At 38.7% G+C, this 26,472-nt stretch overlaps 1 protein-coding gene across 3 annotated transcripts in view; it reads left to right on the top strand.

The window, feature by feature from the left end:
* The window catches only part of LOC113007558 (TSC22 domain family protein 1-like), a 39,958-nt gene that overhangs the window by 3,602 nt on the left and 9,884 nt on the right, over positions 1 to 26,472 (top strand). The window contains exon 2 of one of the 3 annotated variants that reach the window (XM_080290354.1): positions 105 to 20,235. The exons of 1 other annotated variant lie outside the window; for it this stretch is intronic. In XM_080290354.1, coding sequence (XP_080146480.1) covers positions 105 to 219 — 115 coding nt within the window. In that variant the 3' untranslated portion in view covers positions 220 to 20,235. Of the gene's footprint in view, positions 1 to 70; positions 20,236 to 26,472 lie in introns of those variants that run through there. One more of the 3 variants, XM_080290355.1, reaches the window with a different exon arrangement.

A 26,472-nucleotide genomic window follows, 5' to 3' on the forward strand; every position in this document is an offset into this window, starting at 1 on the left:
GTTTTGTGTGATGGTACTCAGCATTTTAAGTCTGTTTGAAGCTGAATGAGTTCACTGTTTAATGTTGCAGCTGTGAGGGAAGAAAAGTGTTGTTGTTATCCTAGATCACCAGCCGACAGAGGCCAAGCTGCTGCACTCTCTCTGTCCTCTGTCAGTGGGATACAACGCAGGGCTCAGCTGGATGTGACGTTTCTTGTCTTTATCAAGTGGCTGCAGTGATTCAACATTTTACCTCACCCGCCCGCCTGCTTGAAATCCCGGCTGTCTGCCTTACAGGGCACATTTTCTGCTGGGCGCACAGTTCCCTGTAGAGACTCTCAGCACATTTTGTTGTTGAAAAGCAGAAATTACAGTAGCAGTTGTCGATGACTTAATAAGCAATAGAATAAGACAGGTATGAAATAAACTGACAGCCATTGTCAATTTTGTGTTGTAGTCAAAGCAAGTCTTGAAATGCCCTTTCGTCTTTAGGAAAGAAACAAGAGTTGCCAGGTTGCTTATTCACATGAAAATGAAGGCACATGGCTCCTTTTTTCCTCAGTGAAAGCTTATCGATTTCATTAAGAGCCTTTTCCCTCTCTCTCTCTGCTACTGGCAAACTTGAAATCCTTTGGAAATTCCTCAAGAAGTTTTAAGAACATATTTTGAGGTTAGACAGGAATTTTAATCACTGTGCAGCACGAGGGACTTGCTTTCATTTCCGTCACCCCTAACAATCTGAAGTCTTACGAATATGTTGGTGTTACTGTCACCTTTGCCCTCATAGCTTTAGGGATGTTTAGCATATCTGAGTCTCAGTCAGCGCTTAGCGAAGTGATGCCAGGTACAGCTGGGAATGTGGAGGGTAACATGGAAGTTATGTTAGTTTGTTTTTTTTTGGAGGGGGGGGGGGGTTGCCTTTATGGGTCAGCTGGGTAGATACTAAAGGGTGACTGTTTTTATCACATGATGTTTAACTCTGAGGAATTTGAAATCTATGTGGGATCAGGTGGATTATTGTCTTTAATCAGCACTCATACCAAAGCCCTGCTTACAGATTATCTCTGTGAATTATACTCATTCTGTCTAGTTTACCTGCTATCAGTGGTAGTGGTAATATTTTGACTCTGTTTTCTTACTTTTAGACTAGTCAGTCTGCACCATACAGTGGCTTGTGTGGCTAACATTAACAGTGCTAGGACGAGCTACCTTCTGTGCTTGCAAACACCTGTGCATAGTGTAAATAAACATGTCTCCGGTCAGGTGGTTTTAAGCGAGTTTACTTTGATGCGGCCTACATTTTGCAGATGAAAATAAAACAGAACTGTGCTGGTTTGCAGGGCTGTTACCTGCCCTGTCTAACATTGTGCTTCTTTACAACTAAAGTGAGACAAAGAGTGGGTCCAGGACGCTGGGCCCGACATTCGACAGGTAACTTGGCAACAACTTTAACCCAACAGATAACCGGCACTGTACATTAATGCAACATGAGAAATTAGTTTAACTTAAGGCTTTTTGATTATGGCAAAATAATGATTATGGCAAAATAATAATCCGAATTGTTGGTTAAGCTCAGTTATTTAACATGCTGCTTGTTATTGTCAGTAATTTCAACACTGTACAGTTACAGAAAACAGACTTTTTACAGCAAGTTTCCTTGAAGATAGGAAGAAAAAAAAATTGATAGGGGGGAAAAAGAATAAAAGATATGAGCTTGGTAGGAGACATGAGGTCTGAGAGAGTTTCAGACCTGGGCTAACAGGTATTTTTGACTTTAAAGCCTGTGTAACAAGAGTAGCTGCCACAAAGAAGCCCATGCATCAGCTTAGCTACCTCGCACAGCTCAAGAGGCCTTCATGGTAGCTACAAGGTGAGACCTGGTGACTGAGGCAGTTACAGGCAACTGATGATAATCTTTTCACTTGTACACCAATGAAAACGTTGCAGTATTTCTTTTCCCCCACATAGTTTCGTTTTCATGGCTCCTCCCTAAAAGCTCAAAAGTGGTGGTGTGAAAATGAATGCAAAAGTAATTTCGAAATCCAATGATTATTGTTTTTTAATTTATAGTATTTCTGCTGCAAATTACTGAAGGCAGCAGCTTTTAATCATCTAAGCAATTATTTGTTCACAAATAATTGTGAACCTGAGATTTTTTTTTTTTTTTTTTGTATTACTGATATCTCTGCCTCTCTTTCATGTTCACTGACAAAAGTAATGCACTTCCGTGACTGCATAACAGGCATACTTCAAGAAAGGTATTTCCCTTGTGATTCTATATTTGGACTTGTGCAGACAAAACACAGTAAATTAATCTATTAATTACAAAACTGCTATGTAAAGTTATGTTAAATGACAACCCTCTTGGGTTAAAATAAAACTTAATTTAAAAGCATCACTTATTACCAAGACAAAAAATGAACAGCAGTTGTGATCAACTGCATGGTTTTTAAATTATTGAATAATCAAGATTACAATAATGACCACAATGATTGAGCAGCCTTGCCACCAGTGCAACACGGCTCTCCACCTAAAGAAAAATGGTTGCATGGTCAGTATTACAGGAGCTAGATATCTTAGCTGGACTTTTGAGAAAGGTTGCCCCAAGATATAGAGCCTCTACAAAAGGCCTTATGCAGATTAATTAGTGACATGATACTTGAAAATGTCTTTTGGCAACAAGAAATTCAGTTCTGTTTTGGAACATAAATAGAGTGGTAACAAGGGTAAGTGTGGAAGCTGACCTTATTCTTAGCATTTCAACTTCATTCTCAAAATAGAATTTCAAATTTATGCTGAGTTTTAAACAACAAAGAAACACTTGATGTGGTCTCAGTGGTCATTTGGGGAAAAATGGGCTGTCAGAAGTGCCCTTTGTTAAACTGCAATCAAAAGAGGAACTGACCACATGTCAGATAACATAGGAACTGCTTTGCTCATTGGTCTGGCTTAACATTGTGGCATTGTGCCCTTTTGTGTTTTGGACACACAGTTTTGAAACACTTATGTTTTTAACAGTCACTAACAGTTCCTGCCCACTGTTATTGAATTGTTGCCCTAACGTTAGTTGCAGTAACAGAGGAATGACTGTTCTAACTTTAAATTTCTGCTGAAACATTATGGTCATTTTGTGCAGAGGCTGTCACTGAGATGTTTTTTCTTAGCTTTCTCTGTCTGGTAGAAATATGTGTACAAGTATGTTGTGAACAGGGAATCTGTGAGCTGTATTTAGGGTTGGACAGTTCCTGTGGTCTTCTCTGTGACTGTTGATGACCAAATTTTCAGTTTTTGTTATGTGGGATGACCCTGTCCTCACGAACCCCTCCGGAGCCAAAGCTAACAGTTAGGTGTCCTCAGAGTGCCAGTTCATCTGTCTGCATGTGTCTCTTTGAATGAGGGAGCTTGTCTGTTGTACATATCCTGAGTCTGTCCTGCGAGTTATTAATGAGGTGTGTGAGTGAGTGTGAGGATGCCACTGCTGGGGTTTACTGGCAGCTAATAGTGATTAAAAACAGAATGTCAAATGTTCCTGTGTGCAGAACTTTAAGTAAAACCTGGCATGCTCCCACGCTCATGGCTCATCCTGTATGTGAGGAAGTGGTTTCGTGAGGTGAGACTTCACATTTGTGTGTATTTGAGTCTTGTGACCAGAGGTTTTGTAGATTGGCAAGCTGTAAAAGTTTGGTCAGAAATGAATATACAGTGGTGTGGAAAAAGTGTTAGCCCCTTCCTGATTATTATTATTATTATTATTATTTTTTTTTTTTTTTTTGAGGGGGGGTGTTTATCACACTTGAATATTTCAGATCCTCAAACAGTTTGAAATATTAGACAAAGATAGCACAAGTATAAATGCAGTTTTTTTTAAATGAAGGTGTTTATTATTAAGGGGAAAACAAAAATCCAATCCTTCATGTGGAAAAATAACTGGTTGGGCCACCCTAGGCAGCAACAACTGCAATTAGGTGTTTGTGATAAGTGTCAATGAGTTTTTTACAGTGCTGTAGAGAATTTTTGCAGAATTGTTGTAATTCAGCCACATTGGAGAGTTTTTGAGCATGAAATGCCTTTTTAAGGTCATGCCACAGCATCTCAAGATTTTCCAAAGTCTTTATTTTATTTTTTAAACCATTCAGAGTTGGACTTGGTTTGTTTTGGATCTTTGTCCTGCTGCAGAAAACAAGTGCGCTTCAGCTTGAGGTCACGAACACATGGCCAGACATTGTCCTTCGGGATGTTTTTGTAGACAGCAGACTACAGCAAGTCTTACAGGTCCTGAGGTGGCAAAACAGCCCCAGACCATCACACTACCACCACCATATTTTACTGTTGATATGATGTTCCTTTTCTGAAATGCTCTTACTTTTATGCCAGATATAATGGTACACACACCTTCCAAAAAGTTCAACTTTTGTCTTGTCAGTCCAGGGTTATTTTCCCAAGTCTTGGCGATAATCAAGATGTTTTCTGGCAGGCAATCACTTTTTCACACCACTGTAACACAATTTTTTTTTGTTGATTTTGTTTTAGCTTTAATGAGGCAATTCATCAATTACACTTTGCTCTACTTGAGCCTCCTTTTTATTTGTTTTCTTGCTTTTTTGAGATTAAAATGGTCAGTTTATTAACTATTATTGGCATTTCTCTTGTGCCTTTGTCTCACCTCAGCAGTATTGCTTGTAATTTCACTAAAGGACCCACTGGGAAATGAGAATCCCATCAATGCCTGGATATACAGTTTATTGACTTGCTTTGATCAACTTGCTCTCGACATGTCTGCCTCTTTTTCCCTCTCAATTGCCCCATATCTCTGCGCGTCTGTGGATGCAACCATCAAAATGAAAAGGCAAGTTATATTTCTTGAAGACAGAGATTATTTTATGGTCAATTGTACCAGTCTCTGTTAGCTAGAATTTGTGATAGAGGTACCCCTGTCTGTGTAGTTTGGCATATGCAACCTACATATTCTACCAGCCAGGCCAGAATGTTTTGAGAATCTAGAAGTGCCAAGTTTGGCCCTCATTGTCTAGAAAGGTGCTTTTTCTCTCAGGCAGTGACTATGGGTGAAATCTTGTCCTGTAACATAAAGTTGGTGGGGGACTAATACTTGGGTCTGTATTAGGTTCCCTGCCAAGGCTGCAAAGCTTTAGGGATTGTTATAATGTCAAACGTTAAGGTCAATGTCTCTTTTGGTTTTAGAATGATTAACATCTGTGGGGAAGCTTTCATTGCACTTACGGTAATGATGTACACAAGTGTATGTCAAGTGGAGTAGTGTTAATCTTCACTTAACCTGTCTGCTTCTCTATTATGCTAACAGTGAGCAAAGCAGAAGAGACAAATTAGTGTGACACTATAACACAGGAGAAGCACAAAAAAAAGACACACACACACACACTAGTGCTAGTTTTTTATTTTATTTATTTATTTTAATATTTCTACTTTCTCATTGAGAATGCAGGGTTTGTTTTGTTTGTTTTTTTTAATGTATATACACACTAATACATGTTGCGTCTAGCTAACGGGCAGATGATGATGATGATGATGATGATGATGATAATCATCACATGTTATAGTAATGTTGCAATAAGTTTCCCAGCAAGTCAAATGTAAGAAGAGTGACGTCATTAGGGTTGGGACTTTTCATTCATGTCTATCTATTCACTAGATCCTTGCAGTGTTTAAAGATGGACATAGCTGCTGCGATGCCACCTGTTATTTTCTTAAGTCCTATTTTGAAACCTTAAAACTTTCCCAAAATTACAAGAATGCGACAGTTGGTTCAGTTGATGTTTATCTGCAACATTATTTTTCTACCTACATGTTCAGATAATGCAAAGCATAGAGAAAGCATGTCTTTCTCTTTAAAGATTCTTCTTTGTGTTGGCAGTTGGCTTCAGTATGTTCACTGAATTTCACTGTCAGCGCATCCTTAATTTTGTGGTGACGTCTTTGGAGATTCTGCAAATTCTGATGTTATTCCACATGCTTGGTTTATTTATTTAAATGGAGTAGTAGGGATTCGTTTTATTTTGTTGATAGCAACACTTGTGATATTTGGGCTATGAAAAGATATTTGCTGGAGGTATGAAAAGTTTTGGATTGAAGAGGGGGGAAAATGAGACCTCTTATGAATCCAGCGTGTGAGGTAACTTATATATTTACATTCTTGCTAGCTTTGGCTAGCAAGAATGTAAATATATAAGCTAAAGCTAGTTAATATTTAACTAGCTTTAGCGAGCAAGAATTAGCTTTTGTTAAATTTATTATGGCCCAACAAACTCAGTCCACTCTATAATAATGCACCCACTGTGGAATTAGGCAGCAGTGTAACTTTTTTCTCTATAATGAGGAAACAAAATAATAATAGATGGAGCTGTTTGTCACGAAGGTTAGCCTATTGTCCCCGTGTGAGCATGTTCAGGTTGGGAGGGCAGTTTTCTCAGATGAAAGGCACACTAAAAACACAATCCATTACAGGCCATTAGTTTTCCCACCACACTCTTAAGTGAAACAGTCCTGTTTATTGATGAAAAAACAAACCATCAGCAAGAACGGGGCAGACACAAACAAAATCAATGACGCATCTGAGCAGAGAACACCAGCAAAGCAGAAGACTAAGACAGTAAACTGCGCTGAGAGGGTTTCTGCTAACTTCTGGTCCCCCCCTGAACAATCTTAGTGTTCAGTTTCCTTCTGCCATTCATACTTTCACCTCCCGGTTAAAAAGTGATAGTAAATACTCAGCGAGACCTCCCTCTCGCTGCCTCTGTTGCTCATACACAGCATGTTGTTGCTCTGTTGTTTTCTGGTGCTCTCTGGCTCGGTCTGTATGTGTGGTAGGATTGAGGGAGGTGTCAGTAGCATAACACACAACAATTGCTGTTTACTTGTAGTGAAACACTTTAGTGCTATATAAAGAGAGCACGGCTGAACGTTACAGCAGTTTTGGGCCATTTGTTGTGACGGCACTTTGTCACGGAGATTGTTCTAACTGCTCAAAAAAATGTGATACCTGCCCAGGTTTTGGCCCCTGTGTGGATTTTTCAGATTTGAGTGATATTTTCACTGTGTATTACAGCCTGATAATAACAAGGATATAGTGGGGTAATACAGTGTAATTCATAATAATTACAAAAACTTGGTACCAACAGTGATTATAGCTTGAATACTTGAATACGATTGGACTGAAATTGATGTAAATATGGCAGTAAGGGAACATGTGATCAAAAGTTTGTAATTATGGTCTTTTTTTTTTTTTTTTTTTTTTTTTTTTTTTTAAGGTTCTGGTGGTTTCACATTGTATTGCTAATGAAGTTTTTATTTAAGCAAATGCTTATTTAGGTTTAGAGTCACACTTTTTCCCCCCCTGTCATGAGTGTATGACTTATAGTGGCATGAAAGTGCTTTTATAAGTGGACAAAAATACCACCAGACAACCAAAACCATAAATAATGGCTCTTTGGCTTTGTTAACAGTATTTTTCAAAGGGCCATAGAGTTGTCCTTAACAGGCTGCCTGTAATACTAAGAATAATGCAAAAACTTTTTCTATAGCATCTTGCTAAATCAGTGCTAATTTAAATAAGTCTATATTTTAGAAAAAGAAGAAGATAAAAAAACGGTCCAAAATATATCAAATTAATCAAAAATAAAATGTCCAAGCAATGAGTAAGGGAAGGAAAAAGTAAAAATTTAAGGTGTTTCTAAAACTTAACACTCGATCAACATTCCTACCTGCATCTATGACCATGAGCTTTGGTTGAGGAAAAATGGGATTGTGGAAGCAGGCGATGGAAATGAGCTTCCTCTGAAAGGTGGCTGGACTCTTCCTTAGAGATGAGGCAAAGGTCGAAGTACGGATGCTGCTACTCCACATTGAAAGGAGCCAGTTAAGGGGTTCGAGTATCTGATTAGAGAGCCTCCTGGACATCTCTTAGACTCCTAGGTGAGGTGTTTCAGGCATGTCCTAGTGGAAAGAGGCTAAGACCTAGGACCCTCTGGAGAGATTGTCTCTTGGTAGCTTGGGGATGTCTTGGTGTCCCCCTGGATAAGGTGGAGATGGTGGCCAGGGAGATGCCTAGACCCCTCGCAGCGCCCTCTGCCGCTGGGACCCTAGCTCTGTTAAGCAGCTAAGTTTGCTAATCTTATAAGAGGAGGTTTGTTCCACAGTGGTCTGGCTAAAACAATAAAGGCACATTTTGCCCTTTGTTTTAAGCCTGGATGAAACCTGTAACAGTAATTGATTCTCTGATCTGACAGGTCTGGGGCTTAGGCTTTTATATCTAATGAAAGAGGTTTTCAGTTATATTGTTCTAAAGAATTGGTTTGACCTTTACAATATTTCTAGTTTGTACAAAGCAAAACTGATCTAGGCTTTTGATCCATTTTGAAACTGATAAATTCCTTGTTTGTGAGAAGGTTGCTGTGGTTTGGTTATTAGTTGTCCAAGGTGAGGAGTGACGCTATCAGAAACATAATTGGGACCAGTTACAAGGATTATCAGTAAGACGTTAAAAGTCGGACTGCTTAATGTGAATGAGGCCACTTGGATTTAAAGTTTGCTGTAAAAACTAACCTGTGGTGAGGAAAATCACCTGTAAGCCTTGTGTAACACATCGTCGTTTCCTCACCTGTGGGACGAGTTGACCCCCAGTGAGAGCACAGTGATAGACAAAACAACCCAAAATGAGACGGGCCTTCTTTGAACTGAGAACAAGACAAACTGCAGATGCAGCTCCTCTTTTGGTCACAAGTTATTTTGGTACCTCTAGTCTCTTTTCTTTATCCTCCATTTGCCTTCACTGGTCTTGAATGTTGAATGCTGTTAACAGGCTGCTATGCTGCCTGTCTAGCTATTATTATGTCCAACATGCTGTTCAGTGGTATAAATTTTAATAATGTGCAGATAATTGTTTGTTTCAAAAAGTTTTATGTCCTGTGTGACAGATAGCTGTGGATCATTAACTTTTAAATTAATGTTTATGTATTCATATAGTTAGAACTGTGAGTGAGGAGGCTCAACAGTCAATACACTCCTTAGCACTAATATTTGCCACTGACACTATAATTCTAACTTTACTTTTGACTTGTGTAAGTTTACAGATGTAACAGTTTGAGAATATATGTTCCCTACTTTTGAAGCATAAGCAATCAGGCAGTCTGTAAGCAAAGGCATTTACTAAATAAAGATCCACAGGTGATATGTATGTTTTTGGTTTTCCTCCCTGTTGCTACTTTGATGTTAGATTTATCCGCTTTTTTTTTTTCTTTTTAAAAGAAATACAAAACCCAGAGTCACAGGAGTAAATCCTAAAACCCAGATTGGCATGTATCTACTTCTGGTAGGTGCTTGCAGTTGGGTGAATTATAAGTTAAGTGCAGCATAAAATGCGTAACTAAAGGGTATACCTTGTGCAGTCAGTGGCAGTTAAACTTTAGAGATCAGCAAAAGTGAGTTGGGTGAGATTATCTTGCATAACAAAAATGTTCAGGCATCATAAACATTTTTCCCACAGAGTTTATTCTCTGTATTAATCCAAGAATATGAAAAAATCCTATCAAGGGAACCCAGGAATTGCCATACTTCACTTAATAAAATCTGTGAATAGTGTCCCATAGCTATCTATCATGCTTCTGCAACTGAAGAGGAAAAAAACCCATCATACAGCAAGAGCTTAGAAGCAAATTTCAATGCAGAAAACGCACAAAAGAAAAAAGATTGCTTTGTAATTGTTACAATCCTAAACAAAGAGAGATTTCTTCTGTAAAACCCCACCAGAACATCTGGACACTAGGTCTGTTAAGTCAGTGCCAATAATAAATGAAAGTCGAATCGATGAAAGGCAGCAGTGAGCGACTCTGCTCAGTTTGGTTCCATCTGGTCCCGTCTGCTGTGTCCTCAAGTAGTCTGAACCAGCTCCAGTAGACCTGACTAACTTGGGTCAGGTCAGCTCAGGTCACTTCCGCTGTGTGCTGTGAATTTTAGGGATCTCGTTGATCTCCCCACAATGAGCAACGGGCACAACACGCACGCTCCCTGCACTGCCAGGGGGAAGATTACATTCAAAACAGCTGCAACAGAGATAGCCATCATGCTGCCAACCAGCCCACATTCCCCTAAGCTTTCACACTTTGAAACACACTATACACTTGTTCGGACCAACAATAGCTCCCTTTAAAAAAAAAAAAAAAAAAAAGCCTGCCTCATTCATTTTAGTATGACCACTGTGTTAGCTCAGCAGTGGTTTCAGCAGAAAAGTGTATTTTTTTATTTATTTTTAAAAATTTTTTTAACTTCATCAGCAGAGCAAAGCGCCGTGCGAGGTTGGCTGTTAAAGATTTGAAATGTACGTTCACAGATGCTGATTGAACACCACTTCAGGGATGCAGCTGGTTCTCGGAGGCTATCCTTTGGTTTAAGTTGGTGGTGGTGATGCTTGTGGATGGAGTACTTGAACATTTTCCAGATAAATTTTAATTATTTTTTTATTTTTTTCATGCTGTTTTTGACCATTATGATTACCATAGTTTTAAATGAAAGCTGGCAAAACCTCTTGTATTTCTGGAGGTAACTACACACAAGCTCAGTTGTCGCGCAGACGTATGTGCCTTTTCCTGTTACTTTGGGCCATTCAGTGAACAAAATCCTGTTTCATCCTGACTGAACTAAACCCCAGGATGAGAAATATTAGTTTACTTGGTGCTGTTATGTATTGTTTAACTAACACAAGTTAGATTTTGTTTTACAAACAAGAGCAGGATTCATCACTGCATATTGATGTCGACGTGGTATTGTTATTATCTAAATGTGTACATTGTTGGGGGAAATTGTGCCAGAGACGCTGTGTTGTTACAGTTATTTGTTTGGAAAGTTTATTGTATTAAAAACGTGGAAGAAAAGGGGATTAACATACAAACACTAAATCTCCTGTTGCGAACAGCATATGAGACATTTTTTTTTTGGGTGTATGCATAAATTTTAAAATGCTGTTGATTTCATCTTCAGTCACGCATTTTTATTTTTAGGCTTTAGTGGGCCGCCACTGTCATCCCCCCTAAACATGCAGGCAATGTGCTGAATCATGGCTGGCATTCCTGTGGCCAGAGCACTGTCCAGTCAGCTGCAGGAGTTTAACACACACACATTCACACACATGTAGAAGCAAAAATGCAGTGCATGACTTTGCTATAGGCGTAAGTTTGCTTCCTCTTTGTACTCCATGTGTTTCATAGTGTTTGTTCTGCTGCTGTCATTATGTCTCTGTTCGCTCTTAGCCGAACAGCACAGCTACCAAAGGTCATCCCAGGATAACGGAGACATAGTTATTGATAGTTGTGAGGCTTTTGTTTTTTCTCCATCGATTGATGCTCTCATCATTCCTGCAGACTATTTTCAAATCATTTTCTATAGTGTTGCTGGATCCTATGAGATATGTGAAGTTCTCTGTTATTGTGAATGTAAAACTATGATATTGTAACAACCCAATCTTATCGCAATGTATCGAGAAAATGTGGGGGGGGGGAACCTACAACAAATAATAACAATGATGCTATTGTATAACAAATTAAAATGGAGGTGGTCTGTAAACACCAAAGTAACAATTATACAACTACTCACGATATCTGGTGTAATTAGTGAAGCTGTATCAGGATTTCATTTTTGAAAAGTCATGACGCATCTAAATGGTGTTGTATCCTGTGTAGAGAAAAGACAAGTTGGGTATTAATCACTACATTTATCACTTGATTGTCATCATGGGTGTGCCCAGCTCATTGAAATTTAAATGTTTCTGCCCATGCTAGTCAGCACCAACAGTTGTTATTGTTTTAAATTGTTCTAAAGGAATGACTAAGCATGCTTGGAAAAACAAGTGTATCAAGTATCGGTGAAAGACATTTGCAAGAGCTGCTGTGGTGTTGTTACTACAAGTCTTAATGGGTAGTAGAAGTTATCTGCCACTAACTGGGGCTGCAGGTTCGACGGACAGTACCACTCGTCTCTCCTGTGATACAAATGAGCGAGGTTAAAGACAGCTGTAAGAAGTAAAAATTCTGCAATATGATGTTGAAAATATTTTATTTCTGCTGTCCAAGGTAAACTGACATCACAATGTGACTGAAGCCTTGTGAAACACATTCATGTAATATTTGTGTGGCCAGTGCTTAACTTTGTCCATTTGACTGTGTGTTTTTGAATGTTTTGTGAGCATTTTGTTACGTTTGGACTGTTTAAATAACTACTGAAGTAGTAGCAGGAACAGCCTTAATATTGTTATTGTGACAGAACAATGATAGATAATCAGTTTGCTGTTATGAGAAAATCGGCAAACGTTTTAGGTTTTTGGAGGTAGAGCTATGCCACTTTAAATGGGCCTGTTGTGCTTTTCTGTATTTTGTCATATATTTACTGTTACTATGGTGGGTGTTACTATTAAACATGGTCACTATGTGCAAGAAATTCTTTTGGACTTGTTTGAACTCTTGGTTTAAGGCAGTTGCCACAAGTTGAAAAAGGATGGATGCCAGCAGAGAAATGTTTTAAGAATCCTGTTGATTGGAAATGAGTTAAAATAAAAGGCTTATCTATAAATACCAAAGCTAAACAGTGTTGGGTTATCTCAGGCTAGTGCAGTTTGATACTTTGTCTGCTTGGCTGTGGTGATGTGAGAGTTTCAGTCAGTCAGGGTGCTTTCCCATAGGCTTCAATATTCATTCACTCTGGCTTTGTGTGAGCTAATCCCTTTCTCTATGCTCTGTGGCTGAATGAGGAAGGCTGCTGGAGCTCTACGCTGCTGGAGCTCTACGCTGCCGGAGGCCCCCCCCCAAAAGTCCTGGCAGCTGCTTCTCTTATTAGCATGAGTAAAGCGCTGAGATACTTTTCTGTGTCCTGTAATTCAGTGTCTGTACTAGACCATTTCCCATATAATACTTAGGTATACAAATATTTATATGTAATACTTTTTACTTGTGCGTCTGTGTTGACATGCACTTGGATGCACACACTTAATAACAAAAAACCAAGAGTTTATTTTGAACTTCAGATGTCTTTAGACTAGAGATTGACTGTTTGTTTGGTTTATTTTATTTATTTTTTGTTCTTAGTTTAACTTTTGACAGCTACTGGCACGGTTTCTGACTATACTGTGTCTCTGTGTGCAGTTTTGAGCTCTGTAAACAGTGCTGTACTACCCCCTGCTGGTTAACAAGCAGCGACTGCCAACAGACACCAGGATCATCATATTGGATGCAGACTAGGACTGTCAAGGGATGGTTTGAATGCTGCCTCTAGTCCTGAAAGAAGCACATTTAAATCTAAGAGTCCTAAATACATTCTTCTTTCAGTCTTCCTTTTCAGGCAAGCTAGCTGTCCTGCTGGGAGGGAAAAGCAATGCAGTAGAGCTATAAATTCATAACCTGTAAAACATTTTTTTTTTTTTTTTTTTTAATTCCTCAGCACATGCAGGATGGCCAATTTTTGAGCAAACAGAGGTTGTTTTTGTTTTAAAGACCAGTTTTTCCAAACTGTGATCAACTTTTCCCCTCGTTACAGTAAGAAATGTTCCGTTTAACCTGCCTGGGTCCAGGAATGGTTCTTGTTTTTGAGTTTCATAGCCCATTTACTTTTATATTTTCCCCATTCATTTAATGTTGGGTTTTTTGTTTTGTTTTTAAAAATATGTTTAATGTCTCTTTAACAGCACTTTTTCAAGAGCACTTGTTATTCATTACATATTAAATGTATTTATATTACATATAAAATATATGGATTAACACTTTCAGAAGAGCAGGTGTGGATGACAGAAAATCATAGCACTTTTTCCAGAAAGTAGATTAAAGAGTTTAATTTAACAAATCTCAACTCTGCTGTTAGATGAGGAAAGCCCTGTAAAGTCAGATGATTGAGGAGCACTGCAGTTTTTTCCTTAAAAGAAGGAAGAATTAAAGCATGTTCATGTCATTTTTCTTTTCCTTTGGCTATTTGACATGTATTTTAACTCCACAAGAAAAACAAGGAAAAAAAAAATCAGCTCTGGTGACTTTTCTTTGTGGGAACCAGATTTTTATTTATTTATTTTAATTTGCAGGGAAAGCTCTGGCACTGGGGTGACTGAGGACAATGAGTGGTGAAATGTGAGAAATGCACATCTTTACTGCACGGATGCTTTAATGCTTTAAGGTGTGATTAGACTTGATGAAAAGAAGGGTTGGCTGTGAAAACGGTACACTAATATTTTCTCACAGTGCCTGTAAGTACCTGAGCAAATTATATGGGGCCTAATATAAACAGTTGGTAGACATTCGCTGTTAATATACTCACCTGGTTATTATTATGTGTTCATGCTAAATTAATGATAGGTGTTTGAAGTGAATATAGGTGACCTTCCCATGTAGACCGGACTGAAAAGATAATGAGCAGTTAACTGTCTAAGATCACAGGCTTGCGTTTGTACTGTCCTGTTAACTGTAGCAGAGGCTGTTACAAGGGCAGGCGGAGGCAGGTCTACATTAGGGAACAATCATCTTATTTATTCTGTTTTATTTTTAAATCCTGCGATGTTAACCTATTACAGATATTTTATTTGTATTTTCATTTAGTTATAATTGGAAAGCAGAGGCTGCTTCAAAGAGAAATGTTAATATAGTTAATATAATCTGGGAAATTATTATAAGTTTTCAGCAGCCAAGAGCTGAGATTACTCTTCATTAGGTGTTGGTTCAAGACATGGTCTAAGCCAGGACCACAAACTTTTCCTTCATTAATCTTTTTTTTTTTTTTGTCTGGAAATAGGCTTAGTATATGTGTGGGAAATCGGTGTCATTTGACTAGGTTTATACATAAACTAATTTATAATGAAGAAAAAATGCCTCAGGCCTACGGTGTATCACAATCTAAATTACATCAGAATCTCTTTATGGCAGTTTTTATTTCTATAATTTTTGAGATGTTTTGCTTTAATGAGTATCAAAGTTTCACAGGCAGTTTAATTCTCTGGAGTATCAAAGAAACCTTTCAGTTTTGTTTTGTTTTTTTTAATGTCAGAGAAGGTTTGTTTTTGAGAATGGTGAACTTCAGCTCACAAGTCAGTTTGTGAGATGCCAAATTTGAATTGTTTCTCTGAGGAGCAATTCACCATAAAGATGTGTGGAGTGTGCTGAATTAGAGAAAGTTTGGCTGCAGGAATGTACCAGCAGATGGCAGTGTGCACAAGCTAATACCTCCTGGTCATCCCCAAACGGGCAGTTGCATTAGGAGTATAGCCTCGCCTTGCTGGTCTGTGACAGTCAACAGTTATTTATTTTATTTCATATTTGTAAAATGGGAGGAAATGGTGAAGCAACGAGAAATTAATTTCCTTTTAAGCTCAATGCTCAGAACACTCGTGAATGAACAAATGCCTGTAACAGCTTCTTATCAAATTCTTTATGCTGTTATAACTGTGTGTTAGGGAAATGTAATGTAATAGGCTGGAAGGCTAGGAACTGTAGGAATAGGGTATTTTTGTCACAGTCACTTATGGTGTGCCTCGTGGTGTAATTGTAAATAAATTGTTAGTATCAACTTGTTAAGATCAAAGTCTAATATGAGGGCAGTGTGTTGGTTCATCTCTCAATGTTTACTGCTGATTTTACTAAAAATTTCCCAAATATCACTCGGATGTATCTCGTCCACAGGTTAGGAAGTCCAGCTCAAGTGAGGCAGAAAATGAGTCCTTGGCTCCTTTTAGAGCACTTCTTCACACACTTTTTCCACTTCAAAAAGGCTAGAAATGTTTAAAGCTCACACCACAACAGCTTTTTATTAACGAGGAACAAAGAATTCAATTTTAGTCAAGTAAATATCAGCATGGTGACTTGAACATGTAACATGTAAATGTAATGACACTCATGACAAGATGAATTGTAATCGCATGCATGATGAAGGGCAGAAAATTGGACTAGTCGTTTAAAGAGTCATCCTCCAGAAGTGGTTTGTTTATGCCACCTGTGTGCCAACGTAGTCTTTCCTACAGATGCATTATGGGAGTTGAGATGCTTCAACATGCTGTAGTGATATGAAATTTCCTGGTCACAGGCAGAAGGACAGAGGAGGCAGAAATGAGAGAGATGATGAGACCCTGGTGTTTTCAGGCCAGTTTTCTCAAGAAGTTACAGGAGAAAAGTTAAATTGCATCCTGGTTGTCGCCGCAGGGTGGTGCTGATGTTTTATTGTCATTTTTTGATTTTACAGTAAAAGCTATGTGGTTGTGTTGGGCTTGGGCTGTTATTTCCACTTTGCTGCAGATCTCTTGTTTGTTTAGCTTTTTTGGTAAATCAGACAGTATTTTATGAATCATCTTTTTGATAGTTTTGCAGTCAAGCAGCTACCCAGACTCACTTATCTGATCCTCATGTTGACAAGCTACAAACAGTATATGTACCAACCAATATATGGCAACGCCTCCTAGCTTCACTAGCTGGCACTGTTGAGCTGTAATTAGTCGGAGAATACTTCTCATAGTTATCACATGACTCTGTCTCTGTAGCTATGCTTGGACATTTATATTCGTTAACCTTTTGAGAGGAAGCTGGATACAAAAACAGAAATATCCAGATAAGGGTCGTCTTAGTGAAAGTGGCGTGACAGAGCTTGCAGGAAACAACATTTTGTTGTTTGGTTTCTCATTAAGCCGCGCTTATGATAGCTCCGCTGTCGTCAGGGGTTTAGGTGCGGTGACGGTGGCGCTATCATTGGCTAATCCACTCAGTGCTCCGTCCTCGTGTCTTCACTTGTAATCTTACATGAGTACAAAGAGGAAACTGGGTCAGGGATTGGAGCTTAACATTTCCAGTTATTGATCTGCTGCTCCTCTTCTGTCAGCTGATGCTAGGCAAAGAAAAACTGAATAGCAACATTTTGTTTCCCCTACATTACAAAAAAGAAAGAAACAGATACAAAGACACATTTTTGTATCATTGTGTTTTTGTTGGTAGGCATTTGTTGTTCTGAAGAAGCCTAAGGGATTTGGAAAGACCAAAGCATTATTGATCTTAGTGCACCCAATTTCCTCAGTGATCCATCACTGATCAATTCTGCTGCTCCCTGAACCTTCAGTGTTTATATTTGTGTTTCCACAGTTAAAATTAGTTTGCAGGTAGCAGCAAAAGGGGGGATGGGAGAGAAGCAACAATATGTAGAAGGCAAACCAAATTAATCAAAAGGAAATGCTTAGGATACTTTGTTTGATAGGTGATGGTGAGAGAAAACAGTAGGCAACACAGAAGTATTGCACTTGTGATGTGAACTAAAAGCCTTGCTCTTAGCAAATGTTTCAGGATTTTGCATTTTTTTTTTTTCAAGATGCATTACAGATGGGGAAAGTTAACTTTAGGAAATACTGGAAAGTGTGCAGTGGAGATGCTAATCTGAATAGCTTTACTTGATTATTGATAATTTTATCCTACCGTTAAGCTGTTGGTTTGAAAAAGCCCTAACCTTTTTAAGGGGCTTGTGCTTTATTTATAGTGCTGCATTAAATTTGTGGCGTAGGTCTATACACTTTACCATAACCCCATGCACCTTCCCAGACATGTGTCTACACAGACCTCAGGCCTGTGATTGATCTGTTTGGTAATAATACGCAGTGTAAACTCACCATATTGATCAACACAAAGTCATACTTCTGTGAACTAAATGTAACAGGCTGTAATTATATCTAGCTTGCTTGTTACATTATAGAAATAGATAATAATCTGGCAGTGTTGAAATGAGGCTTTTCTCATTTTCACAGTTTTGAAAATCGCTGTATAGACTCTAGGGCTGCCACGATTTGTCGACTAGTCACGATTACGTCGACTATCAAAATCGTCGACGACTGATTTAATAGTCGACGTGTCGTTTGAAGCTTTGTAAGATCGCAAAAGACGCAGGAATAATAGCAGGATTTAAGAGTGTAATAACGGACTGAAACAGAAGATGGCAGCACAGCATGTACAAGGATGCCAGCTGCCGTTAAACCCCGAAGAAGAAGAAGCAGCTGTGTCCCAGAATTCATAGCGCGGCCCACCTTAGTTTCCAACATAGGCGGTAGCTAGTTAGTTTTAATATTACTCTTATTATTCTTTCTGGGTCACAAAATAAACGTTTAACATATTTTCAGGCGAGAATGTAGCTGTGTAAACCTCAAATATCTGCTCAGTTTATCAGGACACCACATATTTTCAAAAGCGCTCCGACGTTTTCGGAGACGTCTGTTACCCACTAGCTCGATAGCTAGCCGGGGGCTAGGTCACTAGCGCCGTGAGAACACCGGACTCCCGGCAAATTGTTTTCAAACCCACCGCCATCTTTCGCGACTCAGGTTAAATATATATGAGTCACTTAGATAAATTAAAAATGTTATTGTTTGGCCTTTTTTTTTTTTTTTGTATTTTATTTGTTCCTGAGTAAATCGGTTTGGCTGAGATTAAAGTTATAGTTTTTACACAGCTGAATAAACCTCAAGCAGACAACTGATTATCAGAAGTGTGAGATGCTGGAGAATATACTCCGGTGTCCTGTTATATTTTAGATAGCAAGGAGTTTATTAAACTTTACCGAAACAATCTGCAAATTTCATTAAAATTGAATAAACTATCATCTTGTCTTTATTTTTAGTTAGCACCTTAAAAGCTTAAAGCTGTAAGCTAATGATAGTTATATAAGAGCAGATGCTGCTGGTGCAATAAGCTGTAGTTTTATGTCCAGTGGATGATGATCTGATTAGTCGACTAATCGCATAAATAATCGGTGACTAGTCGACTATCAAAATAATCGTTTGTGGCAGCCCTAATAGACTCAGAGCTCAATATTCCACAGGCATTGTGTAGACTGACTGTGACGGTTGATGTTACCAAGAGATATGACATCTAAAACTTTGTTGCACTAGCCAGCTGACCACTGCTGCAGTCTTTTCCTTAAAAGATGATGATATCACAGCTCAGACAAAACCCTCCACATCAGGTCTGGTGGTGGAAAAGTGAAAATGGGGACACAAAATTATCATGGAGGTTATTATTTTATTTCCTGTTTTCTCCCAGCTATTTTAGCATCTCCCACTCTGTCATCTGAGAATGTCTGAACTCGTGCATTAATCGTATTGCTCAATTAACATATGCAATATCTCTTGTAGTGCAAACAGGAAGTGCATCTTAAATGTTCTCGATGTGAGAAGCTATAATTGTGCATAAAGAGTACAGCGCTTGCTTTTTAGTAGCATGGTGTCATTAGTTTTTGTTCTGTTACATCCTATTAGCTGCTGGCTATTCATTAGAATAATGCCCATCCCTAGGAGAGACCATTGTTTAATGCACATCATCAGTTCTAAAATAGAAACACATGACTGTGCTGATGCCGCTGGCCAAAAAGAATTTCAGTACCGCTGCTTCTGCCCACTGCTTTCCCTGATTTGGCTGAGAAACCTGTTGAATATGGAGGGAAATTTGTTGAGATGTAGAGCAGGGCATGAGAGGTGCAGATGACTCAGTCAGACTTGTGTGTCTGTATGAGAATATCAGCCTCCCACCAGCCAACACAAACACACTTATAACACCTTGTGATAGCTTTTAAAGTGGTGACTCTGTAGCAGGTGTGAGTTGTAAAGGTTTGTAACCCAGACATCAGTGTGACTCAGTTTTCCACCCTCACAGACGCTTAAGGATTTGATTTTTGGGAGGTTAAAAAAACCCCTCAAATATATATAAAATAGTATAATATATATATATATTATATGCAGTTTGTAGTGCAGATTTTCAGCCTGTTCCCTCATAGCATTAAAAATTAACAGAAAGAAACACTGAAACTGAAGGCAGAGAAACCCACAAACAAGCAGCATCTGAAAGCGGCTGATATAAAGGTCTGGCAGAGCGTTTGGTGTTTTGGGCAGTCAGCTACTGACTGCAAATTTTCTTCCAATTGCAGCAAATGGTTCCTATAATGAAAATTGGGTGACTATGTGTAAAAATAGCTGTAATCGCAAAACCCTTTGAATTAAAGCTGATTTAAAATTCACTGTGGTGGTGCACAAATGACAAAAATCACGTTTTTGATACTTTCTTTGTTTTACTTTCTTTGTCATTCATGAACGATCTCTGCACTGGAATTGCTTGAAACTGAGGCTGAAGAGAAGAACATGGCCTGCAGTTGTAGATGGTGGAATTAAGAGTTCACCTGCAGGATGAGGAATCGACTGCAAAGCAGTTTTTTTTTTTTTTTTTTTTTTTTTTTTTTTTTTTTAAACCATCAGTTATCATCATAAATTATACTCTTTACTACTTTACTGGAAAAGCGTGGGTGACCCTCCTTTGGCATGTAAATGCAGGGCCCTTTTTCCAACTGCCACCACAAATACAATGCACCTGTGTGGGGTAACGGTGCTGATATATCTGTGATAGGTCGATATTAGTTGATTTATTGATCAGTCACTTTACAGGACCACTTTACAGATGTCAGAAATATTTTTTTTGTTTCTTTTAATGAAATTTATCACACAACTTATAAAGTTACCAGTCATTAAAATCAATCCTGTATAGAGGCCCATAGTATCAGTGCATCATTTGGACATGCTTACAGCCTTTTTCTCCCCCTTTTATTGCTGATGTGAGCATCATTTCTGTCCTCTGATGTCTGGACAGAGCACTGTGTTTTCTTTGGCTGCTAATCCTTTTAATGCCAGGTTTCACTCCGCATTATTCAAACCTGCTGCTCGCAAACCATCACAGCTTACGTAACTGTGTGTGTGTGTGTGTGTGTGTGTGTGTGTGTGTGTGTGTGTGTCTACAATTATGTGTAAAAGAGAATTGTTTTATTCGTAAGAACTGACTTTGGTGCAAGGCTGATTAAACTGTGCTATATGCGTGATGTGGCAAGAGACTTCAGGCAAAAACACAGTTGGTTTTTATTCATAAAGAATTATGAGGTACTGGTTTATTTTGCTTTTATAACATGTCTTCTTTTAAACTAGTGAAAAATAATGGCTTAAATACATCATCTGGTATTCATTTTCTTGTTCTTTGTCTATTGGATATTCATGCAAATTGAAGCCTGTTGCATATTTAAACAGAAAAGAAAAAAAATTGTAGTAAGTAAATTGAAGGCAACATGCTAGCCACCAAGCTGCCCCACATTGCACCATATTAATGACTAACCCGTGTTGTGGGATCATCTCAGACTTTCTCTTGGCTGCAATTTGGTCCATTTTCAATGTCCTCTCCCTGCCATGTGATGGCATGTGTCTCTGCTGATTAGGGACTTTAACTTTAGTTCCATGCGAAAATATCTTTTTAAACTCAGTAAACACTTCGCTGTTGAGTTTATTGGCTTAATCACTCATTTTTGATCATATAAATGTTTTTTTTTTTCCAAGTCTTTTGTTTTTTGGTCATGCCGTGTTTCAAAATGGAGGATTATCAGTGGTGGTAAACCCCACCCTGATAACTTGTGGTTGTCTGCTCATTAGCACCCACCCTTCCTCGTCACATCCATTCCTCGCAAAAATGCTCATCTTAAGGCTTCAAAAAGAGACTTCAGAAACAGTGGCTGTGGTATCTCTGTCCATTTTCTATATGGTCTATAACTAGACCTCACGAGTCATCTTTGTCATGGATGTCTGGATGTTAATGTTGCAGACCATTTATAGCTTTCAGTCATTTGTGTTTGGGAACTGAAGGACATAGGTAATGACATCGTACTTAATGAGCAGGTTTGGTGGCAGTAAAGGTGACATTGTACAATTCAATTTGCTTAGCTAAAAGGTCATTGCGAATATAAGTCATCAAACTGAATATTCTCATGGTTGATTTATATTTGAAACGTGCATTCGTTTGTGTCTCTCTCCCTTCTTGCCGTATGACTCAGTGAGAGTACTAATGCAGAGGCGGTGGATCTAGGCCATTCCAGTCCCCATGTCTCTGGCAGACTCTCTCCCTCCTCCTTTGCCTCTCCCCTCATGTGTGACTTTTAATTTAGAGTGAGGACTGAGGACTTGCTGCTGTCAGCCCAAATGTTCGAAAAGCCCATCCCTCTGTCACGTATGGATGCCAAAATGACCACTCATCATTCCTCCCTGCTTCTCTGACTCACTCAGTAGCTCTCTGTCATTCTCCATAGTCAGGGTGTCACAGTGGAAAAACCACTGCCAGGACTTACTGGTAAAGTCTGTGTGTGCTCCCCACTATCAAACTACAGCACAGCCAAAAGCCTTTACAATTCAACAATTCAATGGGCCTCTTTTCTCATCACTGGGACGCGCCAGGTCCTTTCTTTTTTTATTTTTATTTTATAAAAACAAAACATTTACAGTTTACATTTTCCCCTCAGAAATGGCAGAACTGGCTGCCATGTTTAAAAAAAAAAAAAAAAGAAAAGAAAAAAGAGTGAATTAAACCAGAAACTGTATATTAGGGATAGACAAACAAATTAGAAGTAATTAAGGAGACAGATAACATCAGAATAAAATTACTCATATTAAATTTTAGCTACATCAAAAGCATGTTATGACAGGAAACTGCAAATACGTCATTCCAACTTATTCATGTATAGCTTACTGTGAAATCTGGTGTAATGGTGGTATTAACTTTTCTCCATACAACATTATTGTTGTTCTATTTTTCTTGTGCTTGCTTTTTTTTCTATGTTTTCCTTTGTTTCGTTCGCTTGTCAGAGTCTATAGGTGAAAATTAACGTGTGGCTAATTTTTGCACTTTTTACAAATGTGGTGTGGCTTTGTGAGAATTTCTCCCCCAACCAAAGAATTTCGTTGAGTCTGTGGTCAGTCAGAAAGTTACTCTGAGATGATGATATGAGGATGATGACTGCAGGTTGGAAGTACCCAACTTTTGAAGCTAATCATCATATCTGTGAAATTAAGCAACAGAGATCACCTCAGGTCTATGGGAAGTCTGGTTTCTGATGGTTCAAAATAAGAAGTAAATGCATGATAACCCAGCAGTGCATCTGCTTCTGTGTAGTTTAACTTTTGCATGTGTTTAGGCTGCAGAAAGGTGCAGGTCACCTGTGTGCTCAGTTACTTGCAAGTATGGAGTAATTGTTTGTCTTACTAGCCTCAGAAGGGAAATGTGTTCATATGTACTGTAAAAGGGGGCCCTTTCTTTAATAAGTATTCCTCATTTTTAAGTTTGAATTATTTTCTCTAAATAAATAAAAATCTTTCCACTGGAAATATAGTTGAATATAAAACATTAACTCAAAAACTAAAAAAAATTAGTCCTTCAACACACCCGTTAAAATAAAAATAATCTCTAAGAATATGGTTTACCTAAAATATAATGCCATAAACGGGGTGTGGCATGAGCTGCCCATAAGTCATGTGGTACTGATTCATATCCCCTGGATTGTGCTCATCCTTTACCTGTTGTTTCTTGGCGGGCTGTCTCTAAGCCAGCAGAGGCCCTGTGAGTAGGGCTGCTCGATTATGGCAAAAATGATAATCACGATTATTTTCACTGAAATTGAGATCACGATTATTTGACGATATTTATTTAACCCTTTAAGACCTACTATAGAACCAAGTCCACCAGAGCTTATATTATTTTTTTACATGCTGTAGTGCCATTTGTGGGAGCATTTCAAGTTGCTATACAACTGTTATAGCCCATATTTTACTAATATGTATGCATTAAGTCCATAGTAACTACATTAATTGCAAAAAAGTGCAATAAACTACAAAAAAAATTGAAAATCGCTTTTGTTTTGTTTACATATATTTCTACTTGGAGAAATTTAAGAGGTTTATCCCTCAAAACTTTAAATACAAAAAAGTTGCAAAAAATAGTTTACAACAACAGGAAATTTATTTTGAGTGTCTTCATAGTTTTATTTTGGAGATACAGCAATTTTTATATATTGCAGGAAAAACAAAAAACAATCCTGATGATGCAAATTTGCAAAGAAAACAGCATGTGCATCATTTCACTGTGCGAAGTGTTACGAACAGCTGATAGGAACGGCGAAGCGTGTTTCTGGAATATTATGTTTTTGTTCCTGCAAGCGCTTTTTATGCAATTTTTGCAAAGCTATATGTGGAACGAAACCGTGACCGTGACCGAGGACAAGCTGATGGCATCAGATGTAAGTACAACTCCTCCGGTTTCATATGCAAAACAAATTATTGCGCTAGCTTACACGGTTCAGATTCTACAGGGATTTAAAAATAGTTACGCAAAACGGAGCGTGCAGCTCTGACCGGCTTTAAAGGGTTAACAATGACTTTAAAAAAATAATATAAAATAGTGTGCAACACCACTGAAGTTTTTTTTTTTTTTTTTTAACTCTTTTCAACCAACGGCAGTCACTCTCCAAATAACTTCTGCTTAGCTTTCCGAGCTTCCCTCGGGTCCTCTTAATCAGCGGTCTCCAACCTTTTTTGCGCCACGGACCGGTTTATGCCCGACAATATTTTCACGGACCGGCCTTTAAGGTGTCGCGGATAAATGAGGGAGGGGCTAATAATCGGCTCAGTCATTTTTAATGATCGTTGAAAGCCCAGATCGTAATCGTGATTAAAATTCGATTAATTGAGCAGCCCTACCTGTGAGTATATGTTGTGTTTTCTATCTGTGGAAAGCACTAAGCCATCTTAAAGCTGCCATCCAATGAGATATGACAAGATAAGACCCTAAAGCTCAGGGTCTCTGGTCTGTCACACAACGGGCTGGCATATGTACTCGTAAAAGGACAAAGACATGATTTGGTTTGAAGTGGCGAGTTAAGTAACCAGTGTCAGGAATGCTCTTACCGTCTTTGACAGGAAACCCTAAAATCCTGTTGACTTTGAGTTCAAGGGAATTTTGTAGCATTATTAATCTCTGTCACTAAAGGTTAAAGGACTGATTTGTAGTTCTTGAGACCAAAAAATGCTACAAACTCGGACTCCGCGTAATCTTTTTTAAGATCTGTTTTATTTTTTATTTTTTTGCATATGTCTCAGGCTATAGAGACCACAGGAGCAGGGAACTCATTGGTCCACATGCTAATCTGCGGTGATGGTTTATGTAACTCCTAGTATCACATGATCACACGTCACCACCGGCTCAGTAACTGGCTGTATTCAGTAAATCACTCACTAGTCAGCCATTCAAACACAAATGAGTGACCGAGGAAAAAAAAATAAGGAGCTCATGTACAGTCATAACCTGGCACGCTGCCTTTTATTCACTGTCCAGCTGCAGCTGCGTCTTTTGCTGTGATCTAGCACGCTGAATTTAATAAGGCACGAGTGGTGTGGGGTTTTTTTTTTTTTTTTGGTGTTTGTATTTTAAAAAAACAAAACAAAAACCCACACTAAACAAAGAAGGTCAGGGACACACTGCTGCTGCGCTTACTCTGGAGTGTATATGCTGCTGCTAACGGACGGCTCCATGAGAGTGCGGGGGATACGAGTGCAAGGCCATGACGAGATGGCAATGAAGCTTTTGTTCTGGGAGCTGGAGCAGCATCTCAAAAGGTAAAATGAAAACAGGGAACCCCCACCGCCATCACCACCTCACCCCCTTCCCTAAAGGGGTCTGTATACGGTAGCTGTGAATAGACCAGTCACTACAGTAGCTGCACACAAAAGGCTGCATGGCTATATTGTCCTTTGGTTCAGTCATGCAGGGCTTCAGGGGTGCATTAGCACTGCATGTTCTTTTAATTCACGTGTAGCAGATAAACTGTAGGGAGTGTTTGATGTATAGTAAATGTGCAGATGGCGAGTAGACGATACACTGTGTAGTCCATGTGTGCTGCTTACTCATATCTTCTGGTGGGGTGAGTAATTAAAACCTACAGCATGCTGCTTTTTTTTTTTTTTTTTGGCCAAATTCTGCTGTTTTATTTTATTTTTTTAAATTGGCCTCTTGTTACAAAATGGGGCCATCTCCTCCATCATCTCATATGAAGTCCTATTTTTGCAGCAGATGCAGCCCACAGTGTCATTTCTGTACTTCCTGTTGAGGTGTTCTTGATAATATGCACGGAAAATGCGTTAAAATCATTGTTGTTGGTGTTGTATAAAGCACATTATACTTATAATGGTATCCGCTACATGTACATAGTTTTTATTGAAATAAGTGCTTAGTAATTGTGGTCAGATAAAAGCAGAACATCATCCAGGAGCTGGGTTATTTCTCTCCAAGTTTCTTCAGTAGGTCACTGGGCTGGTGTGTTGTTTTACAGCAAACTAGCGAGGCCATTCATTGGTTGGCTGGCCTGCGTATGACACTGCCAGTTATTGCATGCATAGTTTAAACACTACAGTGTTCTGTAATACATCAGCGAACAGAATAAAGAAGAATTACTGTGACTTTCATAGCAGCATTTTAATGGGTTCACTGCATCTGTGGCACATGGTGGTGGCAGAAATAAACTGAAATGTTTTTAATGACTGTGATGGACTGGTGAGCCATCCTGTCCTGGCTATACTGGGACAGCTGAGATAGGCTCCAGCCTTGGATGGATGGATGCTTTTAATTGCTG

Source organism: Astatotilapia calliptera, chromosome 16, assembly GCF_964374335.1.
Source record: "Astatotilapia calliptera chromosome 16, fAstCal68.1, whole genome shotgun sequence".
NCBI lineage: Eukaryota > Metazoa > Chordata > Actinopteri > Cichliformes > Cichlidae > Astatotilapia > Astatotilapia calliptera.